An 18,839-nucleotide genomic window follows, 5' to 3' on the forward strand; every position below is an offset into this window, starting at 1 on the left:
ACTGTCTGATCCGAAAGACTTCATTCTTTATCAATCGTGATATTCTTGAAAAAGCGTAAGAAAATGGTATGAGTTTATATGAATTGTTGAAACACAATCAAATAAAATATTTTGAATAAAATGGTAACAAGTATACAAATGTCATGTGAAACCTTTTTAGATTATTACATATTTTATCACTGCAAATTTCTAATAATTAAAAAAAAGAGGGATTTTTCCACACTAACCAATTTTGTTAATTTTTTGTTCAGCAAAATATTCAAAACATTTTCCGAAAATTGTATGAAATACTGCGTGCATTTTTATACCATCATTAATTTTTAAATTGTTGTGAAATTCGTAATTTGTAAACGGTAATTGTTGTGAAATTGTTTCCAAATCTTTGAGTAACATTATTATTTCTTTGCAACGTTGTGCCAAAAAAACTTGTAACGTTACATTCTCAATGCATTTGCTGACACAAAAATTATTAATTTTTTGTTTAGTTTTGCGATTATATTGTTTATTATTTGCGGTTTCATGTAATAAGGCTGATACAAACTCCGAATTCTTTTTATGTCCAAGGTTATCAAAGTTAGCAGAGGGGGTGGCAAAAAATAAATAACACCGAGACGAAAAAAAAGAAATATCTTTGATCAAAGTTTGTGTGCAAGTTATGACGTTCGTAACTTGCACTCAAATAAATGTTGTTTATTATTATTATTATCTATTTCGCTTGCCTTTCGACGACACTCTCGCTGCCACCTGACTTGTTTGTTGCTAAATTAAGCATTTATGTTGTCAGAAAACCAACGAAATGAACAAAACGGTTTGAGCTTTTTTTTCTTCCCCTTCCAATTTTCAAGATTTTTGAAGGGGGGGGGGGGGGGGGGGCGACATAAAATGAAAATAAAATTTGTAACGGCCTAATTCTTGAGTAAATCTTCTACTTAAAAAAAAACTTTAAAAAAAAGTAAATAAAATCTATCAAATTCTTTTTATAATATTTTGCTTTCTTATTGTTTACAAAAAAATGACGGTGACAATTGAAAATTATTCTAAATCTTAAGGCAGGAAAAAACAAAGAATGGTTCTAATCAAAGTTGCTGATTATCACAATTGTTGCAAACTGGGTGCACTGCCTCAACACTTCATCCCTAGGGCTTAACTGTCAGCCATCGAAAGGCCTAGCTCAGGATCCGGTTGTCAAATAATCTTTCTTTTGCCACGAGCAGCGAAACAGTCTAGACGCGCCGTTGGATATAAGAGGGAAATCACAAACACAAAATAGTACACTAGTGCTAAAATAAAAATAAAAATAATTTGTTCTATTTGCTGATTGAAAAACCGAAAGTAAGTTTAATCTATATAATATATCTAAAACGAAATCTAACACAACAATAAAAATTTCATACAGCTTAAAGCCTGCCACACACAAACATAACCTGTGCCTGCTAAAAGAACCGGTATATCCGAATCAGCATCCAACGAATAGAACAACAATCATTCATGATTCATCATCGTCGCTGCTCACTAGTGACTTGGTACTAGAGCTGCAGCCTATCGCATCATCATGTGCGAATAACACTGCTTAATGAACTGTTTGGGTGTATTCTATCCTTTACTTCTTTTTTCTTCACATAACATTTATTTGACACGGCACAAATACAATTTAATGTTTAACGGCGCCAATTATATCTGATGACTTAAAAACTAAAGCAAATTTTTTATCCTCGCTGCCGACTACGAGCTGAAATTAAGTCTAACTTAAAACTAGCATGGGATTTCCAATCAGTGTTTTGTTGTTCAATGGTCGTCTGATAATCGTCGAATGGCATGTATGGATTCATTCTGCTGAGCCACGATGTCGTGAGTTGGGACAGAGGCTCGTAGTCCTTGGGTCCTGGTTCTATTGTGCGGGGTCTGGTTGCTGGTTTTGTGCTTAAGGTTCAAACGTGTTCTTGTCGTTTTGTTGGGTGTAGACGGAGGGGAACGGGACTAGACTGGGGCGTGGATGGATTTCAGGAAAACGTATATAAGGGACATGTAGGATAGGTCACGGCTCGCCAAGACATCACGAACAGGAACAGCCGGCTGTCTACCCTCGGCCTGCAGGGAAGCTATTAATTTAGACCTGGCGTCACGGTGTACAGGGCATGACCAAACCACATGCTCTATGTCGTGATAACCTTCACCACAGGCACAGATACCACTTTCCCCGAGCCCAACACGACGGAGATGCGCGTCAAATCTATAGTGATTGGACATAAGCCGGGACATCACGCAAATGAAATCCCGACCTACATCCAACCCCTTGAACCACGGGTTCGTCGATACTTTGGGGATTATGGAATGTAACCACCTTCCCAATTCCCCTCTGGTCCAAGCATTTTGCCAACTGATGATCGTATTCTGACGTACAAGTGCGAAAAATTCATTAAAGGCAATTGGTCTTTCATAAATATCACCGTTTGTTGCGCCCACCTTAGCCAAAGAGTCCGCTTTCTCATTACCCGGTATCGAGCAGTGAGAAGGGACCCACGCTAAGGTAATCTGAGTAGATTTTTCGGATAAAGCACTCAGATGTTCCCGTATTTTCCCCAGGAAATACGGAGAGTGCTTAACATCTTTCATCGATCGGAGAGCCTCAATGGAACTGAGACTGTCCGTAAAGATGAAATAATGGTCCGTGGGCATTTTTTCGATAATCCCTAGGGTGTACTGAATTGCAGCTAATTCTGCGACGTAAACAGAAGCAGGATTATCGAGCTTATGGGAGACGGTTAAATTGTTATTGAAGATACCGAAGCCAGTGGACCCATCAAGAAGTGATCCGTCAGTGTAGTACATATTGTCGCAGTTGATGTTTCGATATTTATTGGAAAAAATTTTGGGGATCTGCTGCACGCGTAAATGATCCGGGATTCCACGAGTTTCTTCTATCATGGATGTATCGAAAAACACAGTAGAATCAGAAGTATTTGATAAGTCGACACGATTTGGAATATTCGAAGAAGGGTTAATATTTTGGGACATGTGATTGAAATACAATGTCATAAAACGGGTTTGAGAATTAAGTTCGATTAACCTTTCAAAATTTTCAATCACGGGACGGTTCAAGACCTCACATTTGATTAGAATACGAGAAGACAGGCTCCAGAAGCGGTTTTTCAATGGTAGTACTCCAGCTAAAACCTCCAAACTCATCGTATGGGTCGACTGCATGCAACCTAAGGCGATACGCAAACAACGATATTGTATTCGCTCCAGTTTGATCAAATGTGTGTTTGCTGCGGAGCGGAAGCAGAAACACCCGTATTCAATAACAGACAATATCGTTGTTTGGTAAAGCCTTATAAGGTCTCCTGGATGGGCTCCCCACCATTGTCCGGTTATTGTACGAAGAAAATTCACTCTTTGTTGACATTTTTTCATCAGATACCTCACGTGACAACCCCAGGTGCCTTTAGAGTCGAACCAGACACCAAGATATTTGTGTACCAAAACCTGAGAAATCGTTTTACCCATTAATTGTGTTTGAAGCTGAGCAGGTTCATGCTTCCTAGAAAAAACTACTATCTCAGTCTTCTCCGGAGAGAATTCGATACCTAGCTGTAAAGCCCAAGCAGACAAATTGTCCAAGGTATCTTGCAATGGTCCTTGCAAATCGGCAGCTTTGGCTCCTGTAACAGAGATTACACTGTCGTCTGCAAGTTGTCTTATCGTGCATGAATTTGCCAGACATTCGTCGATGTCATTTACATAAAAGTTGTAAAGAAGGGGGCTTAAACATGAGCCCTGGGGAAGACCCATGTAGCTAATGCGAAAAGTTGCCAAATCGCCATGCGTAAAATGCATGTGCTTTTCGGACAACAAATTGTGCAAAAAATTGTTCAAAATTGGAGAAAATCCTTGTCGGTGAAGTTTACCCGAAAGAATGTCAATAGAAACGGAATCAAAAGCCCCCTTAATGTCCAAGAACGCAGACGCCATTTGTTCTTTACGAGCATACGCCAGCTGAATATCTGTTGAAAGCAACGCAAGACAATCATTCGTCCCTTTGGCACGGCGGAAGCCAAATTGAGTTTCTGATAGTAGACCATTTGATTCGACCCAGTGGTCTAAACGACGGAGTATCATTTTTTCCATCAATTTCCGGATACAGGATAGCATTGCAATCGGCCTATAAGAGTTGTGATTAGAAGCTGGTTTCCCTGGTTTTTGGATGGCGATCACCTTCACTTGCCTCCAATCCTGCGGTACAATGTTTTGCTCCAGGAACTTATTGAACAAGTTCAACAAGCGCCTCTTGGCATTGCCGGGTAGATTCTTCAACAAGTTGAATTTGATTCTATCTAATCCAGGCGCGTTATTGTTACAGGACAGGAGGGCAACTGAAAGTTCTGCCATCGTAAAAGGTGATTCTATCGCGTCGTGGCCCGGAGACGCATCGCGAACAATATTTTGCTCAGGAACAGAGTCCGGACATACTTTCCTGGCAAAATCAAATATCCACCTACTTGAAGACTCCTCGCTTTCGTTGACCGTTACGCGATTCCGCATTCTTCGGGCTGTGTTCCAAAGAGTGCTCATCGATGTCTCCCTCGACGTCTCGTTCACGAACCGACGCCAATATCCACGTTTCTTTGCTTTAGCCAAGCTTTTAAGCTTGGTATCAAGCTCCGAATACCGTAAATAGTCGCCAGGTATACCTCCCGTCTGGTAGGCCTTAAACGCGTCGGATCTTTGCGTGTAGACATCGGAGCACTCTTGGTCCCACCACGGAGTGGGAGGCCGTTCTTTGATCGTTACGCCGGGATATTTCTTCGTTTGGGCTTGCAACGCGGCGTCGAGAATCAAGCCCGCGAGGAGGTTGTATTCTTCAAGTGGTGAATGATGTTGAATCGACTCGACCGCTTTTGAAATCATTTCCTCGTATAACTTCCAATCGACATTTCGTGTGAGTTCATACGGAATGTCAATTGGTCGCATGCGAGTTGACCCGTTAGTAATTGAAATAAGAATAGGCAGATGGTCGCTACCGTGAGGATCGAGGATTACCTTCCATGTGCAATCCAACCGTAGCGACGTCGAACATAAGGATAGATCCAAAGCGCTTGGGCGCGCTGGAGGTTTCGGGATACGTGTCATTTCACCGTTGTTTAAAATAGTCATGTCGAAGTCATCGCAAAGGTTATAGATTAAAGAGGAGCGGTTATCATTGTATGGGGAACCCCAAGCCACGCCATGAGAGTTGAAGTCTCCCAAAATCAAACGTGGCGAGGGAAGAAGTTCTATTGAATCAAAGAGCAGCCGTTGCCCAACCTGTGCTCTGGGGGGAATATATATTGAGGCAATACAAAGCTCTTTACCTTGTATTGTCATTTGACATGCGACAACTTCGATGCCTGGAATCGAGGGGAGGTTAATACGATAGAAAGAATAGCACTTTTTAATCCCTAAAAGTACTCCTCCATATGGGGTGTCTCGATCAAGGCGAATAATATTAAAATCATGGAAGTTGAGATCAATATTTGAAGTAAGCCAAGTTTCACAAAGGGAAAATGCATCGCATTTGTTTTTATTTATCAAAACTTTAAACGAATCAATTTTTGGTAAAATACTTCTACAATTCCACTGTAAGACAGAGATAGAATCCTTCATATACGCAGTTGAATTAGGCATCGAAGGATACAATCGCTGCAAGGAGAGGCCATTGGGCAGTCAACTGCTTCAAAAATGATCTAACTGTTGGGAGGAATGCTGTAAGAAAAATTTTAATTGGATCGGGTACATTGAAAGTTTCAAAAATCCAGTCCACAATGTCAGAAAATTTCACTAATCCAGAGTTTGTTTCATCAACTGGGAGTGTAAAAGGAGCAACTGGGGTTTTAGATGTTCCTGGCAGTGCTGGGAACTCCTTCTGGGACTTTAAATTTGCCAGCCCAGGAGGAGTTTGCTTCGGTTTTTCCGCAGCACTGTTTGGTTTGTTTGTAACTTTCATTTCACTTTGAGAAATCTTAGGACCTTTTCTGGGAAGTTTAGGAGAGGAAATATTTTTCCTCTTTCTAGACTCCCCAGGATTGGCGTAAGATGCTCCCGCTGGTGAATCGTCAGAATCGGTTTCCTCAGAGGGCAACAGATCGAAGGGGTTCGAAGTAACGGGAGAAGTAGTAACGGTCTTCTTCAGCATGTCAGCGTAGGAACGCTTTGAACGCTCTTTGAGAGACCGTTTTATTTTATCCCTGCGCTGCATGTACACCGCACATGTCGAGAGCTCATGCAGATTTTCTCCGCAGTGAATACACTTTTCAGCGTTAACACTGCAAGAATCTTCCGCATGAGACTCCCCACACTTGCCACAACGTGCCTTATTGCAGCAGTAGGCGGCTGTATGGCCTAACTGCTTGCAATTCAGGCAGTTCATGACGCGGGGCACGTAGAGCCTCACAGGGAGACGAACCCGGTGGATCGAGACGTGGCTTGGTAGTGCAGACCCGGCGAACGTAACTCGAAACGAGTCTGACGGAGTGTATACTGTTTTGCCACCGATGATCGATGCTGACCGCAATTGCTTGCAGTCGAGCACCTTTACTTCGGGACAGGTTTTGTTTTTAAAGCACCCTTTGGCACTTTGCAGTATACACTCGACGGACAGACTCGAATCGGTTATGACACCGTCGATCTCCACGTCTCGTGCGGGTATGTAAACGCGATACTCGCGTGTGAAGAGCTCAGAGCAAGCTATATCGTTGGCCTCTTTCAGGTTACCGACCACGACACGGAGCTTGTTAGGCCGGACCTTGGAAATTTCGGTCACGCCCTTGTACTCCTTCGTCAGGTCTTTAGAAATCTGCAAGAGGTTCAACTTTTTCGATTTCGGTCCTGCCTTTGGCCGAAAATAAACAGTATAGCTGCCCTGGGCTCCGTCTGGGTAAAGCCTGGGGCGAGGGGGGACTGAAGAATGAACAGGGGAGGGGGTAACAGAAGGGTCAGGGTCAGAGGGGTTCGGGGATGGTGGCGCGGGAGGCGAGGGATCTACATCCATCGCGCTATGTTTAGCGCACTAGCGCTGACAAGAACACGTACCTTTTTATTTCTCCCTTCCAGTAAGGTTGGTTGTCCGATCGTTCGAAGTAGCAGCCGTTACAGCCAGCAGCACCAATACAGCAGCACCAAACAGCCACCAGCAGCGAGCCAGGTGTGAGATCACTCCACACAGCGATACGACTCGCTGACACTGATGGCTTCTTCTTTTTCCTCGTTTGTGTCTCGTCCACTGCTGTAGCACAATCCAGCCAGCAGCCAAATCGGCTTACGCACCAGCTGGCAGTCACGATGCGAAACAGTTGCACAAAGGAACGACCTTGAACCCGGATTTATTTCACTCGACCAGGCAAACAATGCCAACACTTGTTCACACGTCTTTTGTTTTATACTCTATCGGACCGATCACCAAACACGTCCAGTACTGATGCGTGTTCGGCACAGAATGGTCCTTTACTTCTTCTCCTCCTATTGTAACTCACTGAGTTACCACATTCGGCCACCCGTAAAAAGTAACCTCACCATCAATTCGACTTACAGCCGAAGCGAACGAATCTAACGAAGCGAACGAAGCGTCGGGGGAAAGACCAATGTCGTTTACAAAGGAAAATAAACACCGTTGGTTTTGGTAAGAATCAGCGTTGCCACTAAGTTTTGAATAAAATCTGGCAAAACGAAAATAAAAAGTCTGGCAAAAATCTGTCACTCATCATTCTTGGATAAAATTCCTGGCAGAATTGAAAGTGATGACCAGGCACGGTCCATCTCGCAGTAATGACCTTTTTGCGAGACGACGCGGATGAAATCTGGCAAATATTTGGCTCATTTACAAATATCTGGCAGATTCTGAGGTTTATCTGTTTGTCTGGCGCGCAAACAGAAATCTGGCAAAATCCAGATTTATCTGGCATACGGGCAACGTTGGTAAGAATGATAAGTGATGAGTAAGAATGGTAAGTGATGAGATTACCACGGAAAAAAACCTCTGTCTTCCCTATTGATCTGATCGGGTCCGAAGCGAAGATGGTGCGAAGAGAAAAAAAAATTCTCATACGTGAGTCACTCACCATGGCACGGGACAATCAACGCGTTCGTTTCATTTATGAGTGCATGCTTCGTTGCCACTGAACTGAGTACTTCTGGTTGCAGACAACGTATTTGAGTGTAATGAAGTGATAATCAGCAACACTGGTTCTAATTTAGATCAAATCAGTGTGAAACACCAGAAAAATTAAACAAATATCCAAAATATTGCTTGAAAAAAAAAAAGACGTTGAAAAGTTATATATAAATTGTTTGAAATTGTACGAAAAAATCACCTCGAAAAGTCCATCTCATCTCATCTCAATGTTTTTTTTGCAATTGGTTTTGGAGCACACTCGATTGGAGTTGATAATTTTTTTTTGTTTATTAGGCACCTTTTAACTACTTGGTCATTCAGGTGGTTAATCAATTTGATGGTGTAAAGCGGTAAACAATTTAATTCCCTTTCGATTCTTTTTTTTTATAAAGAATTGGTAAACTTGAAGAGAAGCGTTGACTTGAAATCATGCGCAAATATTGTTGAAGGTTGCTGGAACACATCGTGGGTGAAACTGAATCACGCTCGATGAAAATGTCATGTCAAATTTTGAATTTTTAATAGAGGCAAAAACTAGTTTTTACTGCTTCAATTGAAAATATGTGGTCGTACTCAAAAAAGCGGTTGGTTTAGTTTTTTACAAAGCTAGAAATTAATCGAAGTATGCCTTCTTTCCCTGAGAAATGGTGACCATTTCGCAGTAGTCGATGAATTCTACCTACCGGGAATTGTAGCCCAGTACGAAATTAATTTTGACGTAGGACTAGATAACATTTTGTAAAATTGAAAATGAAGCTGGCAAATGTTGCGTCAGATTTCAAACGATTATAGCAAGCGAACGACTTAATGCATCTTACTCATTTATATGTCGGTGCAATAAAGCAAGTATCACGTCAACATGTTCCTATACACACACCCTCTTTGACCTGCATTCGGATGCGGCCGGCGCTGGTACAGGCAAACTTCGATATAAGGTACATTTCGAATTTTGATTTGTACTTTATATCGAATTGTACCTTATATCGAATCATGAAACATTTTCAACAATAGGGCTTCAAACACTTTATTTTGTTGTCTTTTGTCTACGTATGGTTTATTTTGGAAATAGTAACCAACTATAAGTGTGAACCGACTTGTTTTAAATACAATTCAAATCACATTTTTTCTTGCTTTTAAGACTTTCAGCCGCGTCCAAAAAAAAGGTAGTCTAGAGCATTAAAAATTGAAAAAAAATCAAGCCGTTATGTTATTATTATTAGTTTTTATTTACCATTTATTCACGAACATACATATTTTTGTATCGAAAATACTTCTTTTTTTTCTTCTTGTTTTTTAATTTTTGGTTCAATGAATAATAACCATGAATATCTGCTTACGGATTGAGATCTTTTTCAATTATTTCTCTGTTTCTTAGGATTTCGAAACTTGCATTTCCCTCGTTGAATTTTAAAATGGCCGTTTGAACTAAATTTTCATTACACATGAAAGTGGCCCAGAAATGCATATTGAATAGTGGTTTGAAACGTGAAAAACGTGATCGTCAACCTCCTTAGATTCTTGATTAATCTGCTTAAAAGTGAGACGATAATTTTATTTATTTTATTACTTATCGAATCAAAATGCAATCTTTAGCAAAGTTGTAAGTAATTTTATGTAGAAAATCTTTGCTGTAGACACTTTGGTTCTATCTCATGAAAATAGACCACATACAGGTAGTTTCATAAACGCACATTCTCAAAATGTCTAAAAAACAGATACCAAATAACTTTTTGGGGTGTGATTAAAAAGGCCTACTATTTCCTAGACATTTGTTTATATTTGAGAAATACATTATTCTGCAGAACATACTTTCAGCATATTTTCAACTTTTTCCTAGGTTCTATGACGTTTTTGATAAAAATGCTCTTTTTTAATTCAAAACTTGTTTCAGCTGAGAGAGTGTTCAAGTGCGGTTTATGAAAGAAAAACTGGGCTTGGAACATTTTTTGAGCATTATGTTTTAAATTTCACACAGATTGATCAGGGATCAAACTTTAAGTTAATTTTTTTATCAGCTCCCCCGTTCCCATCCACACTATATCATGTTTTCTCGGCAAAATTAAATTCTTGTACGTTTATTCAAACTTCCGCTGAGTGTAACGTAATTTATGGACACTCTTTAAATAATCAATAGTAAGCAGAAATGTTGACAAGATAACCAGTATGTTGTTTATAGAAGTTTCCATACCAATTTCGGAGTTATATGTAACATAATATAAATATGTACCTCATATCGAGGCAAAATATACCTTATATCGAGTGACGCTATATCGAAGGTACCTTATAACGAGGGTACCTTATATCGAAGTTTGCCTGTATTGCCTAATACAAAGATTAACGTCACCAGTTTTTACACGTTGAGGATGGATGTTAGTCCCAAACATCTTCCGTTGGTTCTCTGTGTAATTACAGCTGATCTGGCAATAACGGAGTAGCAACCGCGGGCGGTCAATCATGCTCATGCTCATGCTTAGTCATTTATATGGCGGTGGATAGATAGTGGCCAAATACCGATCGCCAATAGTATTGTTTTGCAAAAACTAAAAGTTTGATATGTCGCAAGCAAGGTTTCGCTACCATTTTTAATTTAGCCTGTGTCTCTGGAAGGGTACTTACCCCACGGTTCCTCTCGATAAATCCGGAACAACGGAAAGTTTCGAAATGTCCCCTACTGTCCCAAAAACTATGATAAATTTGTAATCTTTCGAAAAAGGTTCGATCTGAATCGGTTCAGATCTTGCGGAATGGCAGGTAAAACGAATTTTAATTTTTTCGGCTCCGGGGGGGGGTGGTCGGTTACGCAAGTGTTAATGGTGAAAAACGGTGAAAACTTCCAAGGTCAAGCTTTCCCATACATTTTCCTTGCTATTCCCTTGCTTCCCGAGCACGGATAACAATAACATGGACGGAATAGATTCCACTGCCTACATATTTTGACTCAACAAAGTGTTTTGTTTTGTTTCTCTTTCTCTTAGCTGTGTGGTCACGCCCTAATAGTAAAAATCTACGCTGAACTCGATACAAAAGACTGCGTGTAGAAACTTCAGCTTCAGTCTAGTTTGTCACACAATAGCGAGTGCAGTATAGCTGTTGGAGGTACGCGACATTGAGAAACGAGAGCTGCATACGAGTCAACTTCCAGGCACTGCGGAACATGTTACCATTATTTTGCATACGGCAGCAACAGTTACCATCGTACGCTGCAGGATATTTTGCTGGCACAGCTACTAGAGGGCACAGCGGAGAGCAAACTTTATTATGCGCGGTAAAGCAAAATATTCAATGCTACCGATGGTGCGATCATCAGCGTTCACGAATTTCTAACTGAAGATCATGGAATCGGTTCTTTTCAGAACTATGGATGCTTGAAGATAAGAGTTATGAGAATTTTCGCAACTGCTACTAGTGTAAAATTTTCATGTATTCATCCATCGTTAGTTTTACAATAACGACCATCAAATATAAACGGTAGTGTTGTCTATGAACAGTTTATCGCAGCATATAATATATACATTTAGTCCTACGTCACCATTTAATGCAACCCCTAGGGCTGTATACCTTGTAGTATTTTTTTTCCCTTGGGCCTTTATATTCTTTACCACGATCAGACATTGTAACTCACAAGTTCGATTGACTGGAATAGCGATGTGATGATGAACAAAGGGAATAGTGATGTGATGATGAAAAAACCCGTGTGGTTGTCTTAAACACCTACGGAACGAACTTACGCACCAACTTTGCGGCGCAGCGTAGGTGGTCGAATGAAAGAATTCGTAAAAGGTTGTAAGAGGAACCTTGTACGCAAAACGAATTAGTTTTTTGTCAACTGTATAATCGTCAACAAGCATATCGTTAAGATAGCACCGAAGACAAGCGGCAAAGCAGCCAAATTCAAACTTTCGTACGTTTGCTGTTGCCAGGAGAGCTAGCCAAACACGCTGAGTCCGAAACTTAAGCTAAACTGAAGCTTTTACGAAATACACTAGCTCGAAGTAAATTGTTTCATTCCTGCTGCTACAGTACAGATTACAATCGGCCCTTTCATTGGCCACAAACACGTTCTTGAAGTAATGTAAAATTGTTTTACCTTGAAAAATATAATATGTGTGATCGCAGTTCTACATTCATTAAAAATGGCGCGTAAAAATCCTTGAAATAGAATTGTAATCTGTGACTCTGAAATCTTTAAGTTTTCAACATAGATTTCTCTGATGTTCTTTGAAATTTAGGTAACATTTCCCTGATCAAAAATAAAAATAACAAGTTTAGGAACCTAACTCTTTTTATCACTATTAGCAACTTTTTGGCGAAAAACAATAACTACACTAAAGTCGCTTTTTACGCGAGGGATACATGCCGCGTAAAAAAAACCGCGTGAAAAAAACTGCGTAAAAAAACCGCGTAAATTCCGGAATCCGCGTAAAAAACCCTGCGTTATTTCTGCGATCCGAGTGAAGAGAAACCGAAATCCGCGTAAATTCCGGAATCCGCGTAAAAAAAACCGCGTGAATTCCGGAACCCGCGTAAAAAACCGCGTTAATTCCGGAGTCCGCGTAAAAAGCGACCTTAGTGTACTACAATTAAACCCTCTCTCGCTCACAAGGTTTATCATTAAAATTTATAGCTTCACGAGAAAATTCAAGCCGAACACTTTGTAGACTAACTAAAACTACTGTCAACTGTGCTCTGAGGCAGCATATAAAAGTTTATGGAACAATCGTAAGCACAACAAACTATTTTATGTCAAGATATGATGATTATAATTCTTGGTGCTCTAGAGTTTAGCAAAGCTGTGCATTGCGGTTCGGCTATTTCCTTTGTGTCTGTGAGTCTGTCTGCTGTGAAAAGCTTCGAGTTTTACTAGTTTCCAGTAAACCATTTTGTTGCTACAGTAATTGCAGGTTATACAATGAAAACTTAATTTTTGCATGCTAGCTTTTATACGTGACCACAGAGATTCGAACTTCCGATGGGTCTGTCGTGTTGCAAAACAACAACAATGACAACAAATCGTTTACAAAGTCAAATCGTATCTGGACTTTAGTTTAGGCTGTGCTGGGAAAGATTACCTTGATTGGATGTTTGGTTAGATTTAGAGTGACACTAAGCGTTTCATTTGATATTTGTCCTCGTTTTCTGTTCTGGTCGAAATATGCGTTTAACAAGGCACAACATTCTTTAATAGTACAATAGTTAGCGTGACATAATCACATTTTGGTAAATGCATAGCTAATTTTTCAATGAAGGAAATGCGTTTCAAACTGATGAGTTTTTTTTAAATGAAGTAGACAATTTTGTGACGCTCGCGATGTTTTCGGTTTTTCAGATTTGTACTCCTATATTGCCGTAACACGTGATTCTACGTAAAAAAGTGAAGACTTAAAATGGTAAATTTATTCTTCACTACACTTTAAGAAATACAAAAGTGGCTAGAACTCACGAGCAAGCAGAAATTTATTTGAAATCTAGCTTGAAATCGCTAAAAACATTTCATCTTAACACTATCTTATCGCCCTTATTTGTCCTATTTATTAAGTATAATTTTACCCCTCGATTTAGTCGAATAGTCGGAAGTTTTCCTTTGAAGAAAAAAACAGTTCATTTTGAAGGTGAATTGGACAAATGAGAGCGATGAGATGAATATAGGAGCGATTCTCCTAATGAGGTCTTCCATGTGCATATTACGAGCAAGTTGTACAACTTGATTTTTGCATCTGTTTTGCAGATGTGAATTTGGATTTAAGCTCTAAAGGCACAGCTACCTAAAACCCTGGATTTTTTTTTAAATTTTGTAACGAGTCCTTGTGGGATGAGATCTAACCCAACAAACAATTTTATTGATTCACAGCTTGTAAGATATTGTTAAGCAGATTTCGCTTGAATTTTAGCTTGAAAGATTATTACTCAACCAAATTGATCCTTGGGAATAGTATTAGGATCGTTTGCCATTAAAAACTAATGAAAGCAAAAACTGTGAGTTGTGCCACTCTTGAAAAATAATACATTTAAAACACATTTAAAAATTTAAAAAAAAAATCTGGAATTTAAAGTGATTACAAAAAATTAAGATAACACTTTGTCAGACAGCAAGTTCGTAAAGCCATCCCCTTGCTTCAGATCATCATAAACGCGCTCGAAGAAGGGCTCAAGCTCATGGCGCTTCACTGAATCGTACGTTGCCTTGAAGTCGTAACGAGAACACTGGAGGATCTGTTTCAAGGTGAATATCTGGTCCGTTATAGATTGCCTCACTCGAAAATCCACTCTGACTTTCTGCAACAGTTTCACTCTATGAAACAGGAAATGGAAGAGAATTTTATATAAGGAATTGAGGGGGTTTATGCCTTGACAGTTGCATAGATAAGGCATATGAGTCCTTCCAACCAGTCCGCAGGTAGTTTTATCATACCATCAAAATAATCTGGTGAGTTGCACTATACAGTCGCACGCTACTGAATTGGAAAAATTCGGCCGATCAGCCGTCCTTCATAGCGGCTTTGTGGTTTAGTGGATCCACAACTTGTCCATTCAACCTCGTTTCTCTCCTCGCGACAACTTTTTTACCTCCCTCGCCATTCAAAATCACTTCGAAATTTTGTTTCCAACGTCTGGCCACCTATGACCTATCGGTAATTAGGTTACCGCTTTTTCGTTACACATGACCGGAACTGACACGATCCAATTCCTGGTTCCGTTAATCGCTCTCTCACGCAAAAGTTCAAGCTTTAATCATCCAATGTGTCCTTTCAATTCGCACAGAATTTGCTCTGACTTCGCTCAACAAATGCGTGATACGCATAACGCAAACGTTGTACAAGGAATACATTGACAGAGATCAAAATCAGAATATGTATCATATACACAAAACTCGTAATGTCTCGGTAAACTTCGGCTTCAGGCGAACGATCAGTTTCGAGGCGCTCAAAAAACCGTTCTTCACCTTCGCGAGCCGGTGCGTATCAACGTGTCTCGTGCATCCCTAGAAATCATCAGCAACCGAAACAGCCAATAGCGAGCCTTGTTGCCGAAGAAGTTATTGACGCTGGTGCCAGTAACGCAGAACCGAACGCATGTGAATAAAACCAGAGTCATAAATCAATGCAAAATGTTTTGGACAAATCTAATGTTTTTGTTTATTGTTAATGATTGAATGATGTTTTCAAATCACCTGATTTATGAAAGTGAATCGTTCAGACGATAATTTCTTCAGTACCCAACTTATCACTATTGCTTGTTGGCTGCACTGCTTTAACGATGCCAGCCTACTGAACATCGGTTGATGCTTTATAAGTGTAGTGGTTAGGAGCTACGCAATACATTCAAAATACGCTAGAGCATCAAATGCGTTATGCCCAACGCACATGCGTTGTACTGGTTCCAAATTTAATCAGTAAATGCGCAAATTTCGCTCATAAATGATCTGGTTACGCACACTCCAACTTTTGCGTGTAGAAGCTCTTCGTGTCGTGCCTAGTGATCCATTGCACACTGGGAAAAAACGGACCCAAATTCCCACTAAATTAATGCCGCTGAGCTGGCAAACTGAAATATAGCATTTCTTATGTAAAATTGATCAAAAAATCGATTGGTGATAGTTTAATCTTGTGCAGGGCACGGGAAAAGGCATATATTCCCAAAAATACGCAAAAATAGGGTGAAAAGGGGCAAAATAGACCATTTTCCGTTCTCTGCAAGCAATGAAACTATTACCAATCGGTTTTTGACTAGTTTTACATAAGAAATGCTAAGTTTCAGGTTGTCAGTCTAGCGGCGATTTTTTAGTGGAAAAACCGGAACCCATATTTCCACTAAATAATCGCCGCTGGACTAACAACCTGAAATATAGCATTTACTATGTGAAATTGGTCAATAAATCGATTGGTGATGGTTTCATTTTGTGCAGGGCACGGAAAATGGTCAATTTTGCCCCTTTTCTCCCTATTTTTGAGTATTTTTGGGAATATAGGCCTTTTCCCGTGCCCTGCACAGGATGAAACTATCACCAATCGATTTATTGACCAATTTTACATAACAAATGCTATATTTCAGGTTGCCAGCTCAGCGGCATTAATTTAGTGGGAATTTGGGTCCGTTTTTTCCCAGTGTGCATTGCTCCACCTCGTGAGGACGCGATCGTAGTATTCTCGTTTTCAATGGCGATGAAGCCTGTTTCAACACTACAAGACACTCAGCATAAAACCACCCACTACGCGTGGTTCCCATTGCCGTGGCTTTCATCTCTCGCGCGGTTTCACTGGCCGCGTTGTGGATGTTATTCCACGTGGTTTATTAATCCGTTCGAAGTGAAGTTCACTAGTCTCAAGCCATTGTTGTTGGTGGTAAATTGACGGCTTTCCTTTTTAATAACGGGGCGGAAGAATTCCTCCCGCCAATCATGAGCACTCATATTTTCGATGACAATCTTTATATCGTGTTATGGGTACCTAATTGGCTATGAACGCATCTGCTTCTAAAATTAATAAAAGTTAATAGTGATTCCGTAAAAGGCTTAAACTTTTAGCAGAACAACACTATCCGTAATCAATGTAAATATCAGTGTTCGCCTGTTGATTTTCGCTTTCACATTTTTGAAGTGTTGAACTTATTAATTGAATTCTATTTTAACCCCAAAACTTGAGAACCAAACTTGAAATTAAATATTAACCCTAAAACTTGAGAACGTCAAATAGGGACACAATTCACATTGATTTTTAATACAAAATCGATCTATCATAAGTTACTGACTGAGAAATGCGCAATAGATTAATTCATGAAAAATGTCCCATGAAAGCACCTTCTAGCATGCCTCAATAATTGGACCACTCATTTCCTAATATCAAAGTACGTTCCCAAACCCAATAACACTTTCCCACAGCATCAATAAGTCATATTAGATGCAGACATGGCGACAATATAATAACAAAATTTCACGGCCCAATAAAAACAGCAGCTCCTTCCTCCATTCACCGGAAAAAATATGTTCAACGTATGACGCCACATCACCGCCGGTGAAGAGCATAAAAATCGTCGATTTCCCTCATTGACACGCATTTACCCGTCTGTGCCGCATAATTTTATGACACAATTGCGAACTCTCTTCACCAACTCTTTCAACCTGCCCGTATCCGTACGTACCGTAGAAGCGGTTCGTTAGTTGATGAACAAGTATCGGAAAATTTAACGAATCAAACTCAACAAGCACTGTTTTGTTTCCCCCCACTTCAGGTGGCTGCTCTTACACACCGGAGTATTACATCAACATCCGAACTGGCACCCACTACTTTCCGAAAGGACTCACGGCATGCAGCGGTGGAGCAGGAGTCGGCGCTGGAGGAGCAGCAGGAGGCGGCTTCGACAATGGAAACAAATTCAAGTGCGGTCTCAACCGGATTGAAGAGAAACATGTCGAGTTTGCGGTTGAGGATTTGGTGAGTTTGAAAAAATGAGATTCACTTAACATAAATGTTTGTGTGGTGCAATTTTGCTAACATTTCGTAGCAAAATGTTCATTTTATTGTCCAAACAAAATTCAACTATACAATGCAAACAGCTTGATAGCGGTAATAAGAATCATGAACACCATCAGTCAGTGACCCTCATAACGCTCAACATTATATTTCATCTGCACAGTTCACCAATAGGCAGTAACCGCACTAAAAAACAACAATGAACGTAAAATGAAAATGCACCGTCGAGACCATTCGCTGCGGAACAGTTCAAACCCGTGAAATGAAAAGCAGAAGCCGACTCTTATCTTTATGTTTCCGATCTGGGACTTCCATTTCGCGCAAAAATAACATCATTTCCTTTTTCTTGCCTTTTTCTTGTAGCCATCTCCAAGAAAGTGCTCCAGTGAATCGTACGATCTGGTGAAAGGTAGTGGACCGGTTGTGAATGGAAACAGCTCTACCGGTATGGCAATCCTTAAGAACGATTTCAGCGCCAGCTGCAATAATAATGCCGCCAACAACAGCAACAACAATGGCTTCTTATCACAACAGCAGCATCAGACTGTGCCAAATGCAGTTGCAATGAGCCCCATAATGCAGAAAAATCTCGGGATGCAGCACTATCGCAGTATAGAATGTACGACGCACAGGCAATTGCTCCCTAGGCTATAATAAGCTCGATGATAACAGGAAAATGCATGATTCGCTCTATCAATCGTTTTTCTTTTTTTCGCTTTTTTGCAGCTCCCTCGCCAAGACAACGTTGCCGGATTAGAACCAATCCGTGGCTTACAACTCTGGACGGATCGTTGGCCAGCACCAGTCTCAAGAGGACGGACCAAGACTCGGGTTCGACGACATCCTCGGGTATCAAGTCGAGCAGTGGCACCGATGATAACAAGAAGGATTGCAAGTACGCAATTACTGAACTGGATGGTAGTGACAACAGGTCGTATTTATTTGTTCACTATTCTAGGAAATCAAACGCTCTCTCCGATTCGGAATCCAGTTCCTCAACCGAGAAGGTTATCAGCAAGAAGATAGTTACCCCGAAGGGTATCCGAAAGGGTGCGGATGTGTCCAGGTTGGATAGCAAGGCAACAACCTACTGCTCGAACCTGGACAGCGATGAGGATGCGACCCTGAACGAAATGATGGGTAAATTTGACGAGAGCTATCATTATGAGAAAGAGACTGATATCTTGAGGTGAGGTTCAATCAGTCTTTATTGCACATCGAGGCAC

General features: G+C 40.5%; 1 protein-coding gene across 8 annotated transcripts in view; it reads left to right on the top strand.

The window, feature by feature from the left end:
• Positions 1–18,839, top strand: part of LOC129720839 (uncharacterized) — a 207,704-nt gene that overhangs the window by 170,995 nt on the left and 17,870 nt on the right. For all 8 annotated transcript variants that reach the window (XM_055672659.1, XM_055672667.1, XM_055672661.1 and 5 more), the window contains 4 exons: positions 17,372–17,574; positions 17,977–18,232; positions 18,340–18,508; positions 18,572–18,802. In XM_055672659.1, the coding sequence (XP_055528634.1) occupies positions 17,372–17,574; positions 17,977–18,232; positions 18,340–18,508; positions 18,572–18,802 (859 nt within the window). The remainder of the gene's footprint in view (positions 1–17,371; positions 17,575–17,976; positions 18,233–18,339; positions 18,509–18,571; positions 18,803–18,839) is intronic.

Source organism: Wyeomyia smithii, chromosome 2 (assembly GCF_029784165.1).
Source record: "Wyeomyia smithii strain HCP4-BCI-WySm-NY-G18 chromosome 2, ASM2978416v1, whole genome shotgun sequence".
Classification (NCBI taxonomy): domain Eukaryota; kingdom Metazoa; phylum Arthropoda; class Insecta; order Diptera; family Culicidae; genus Wyeomyia; species Wyeomyia smithii.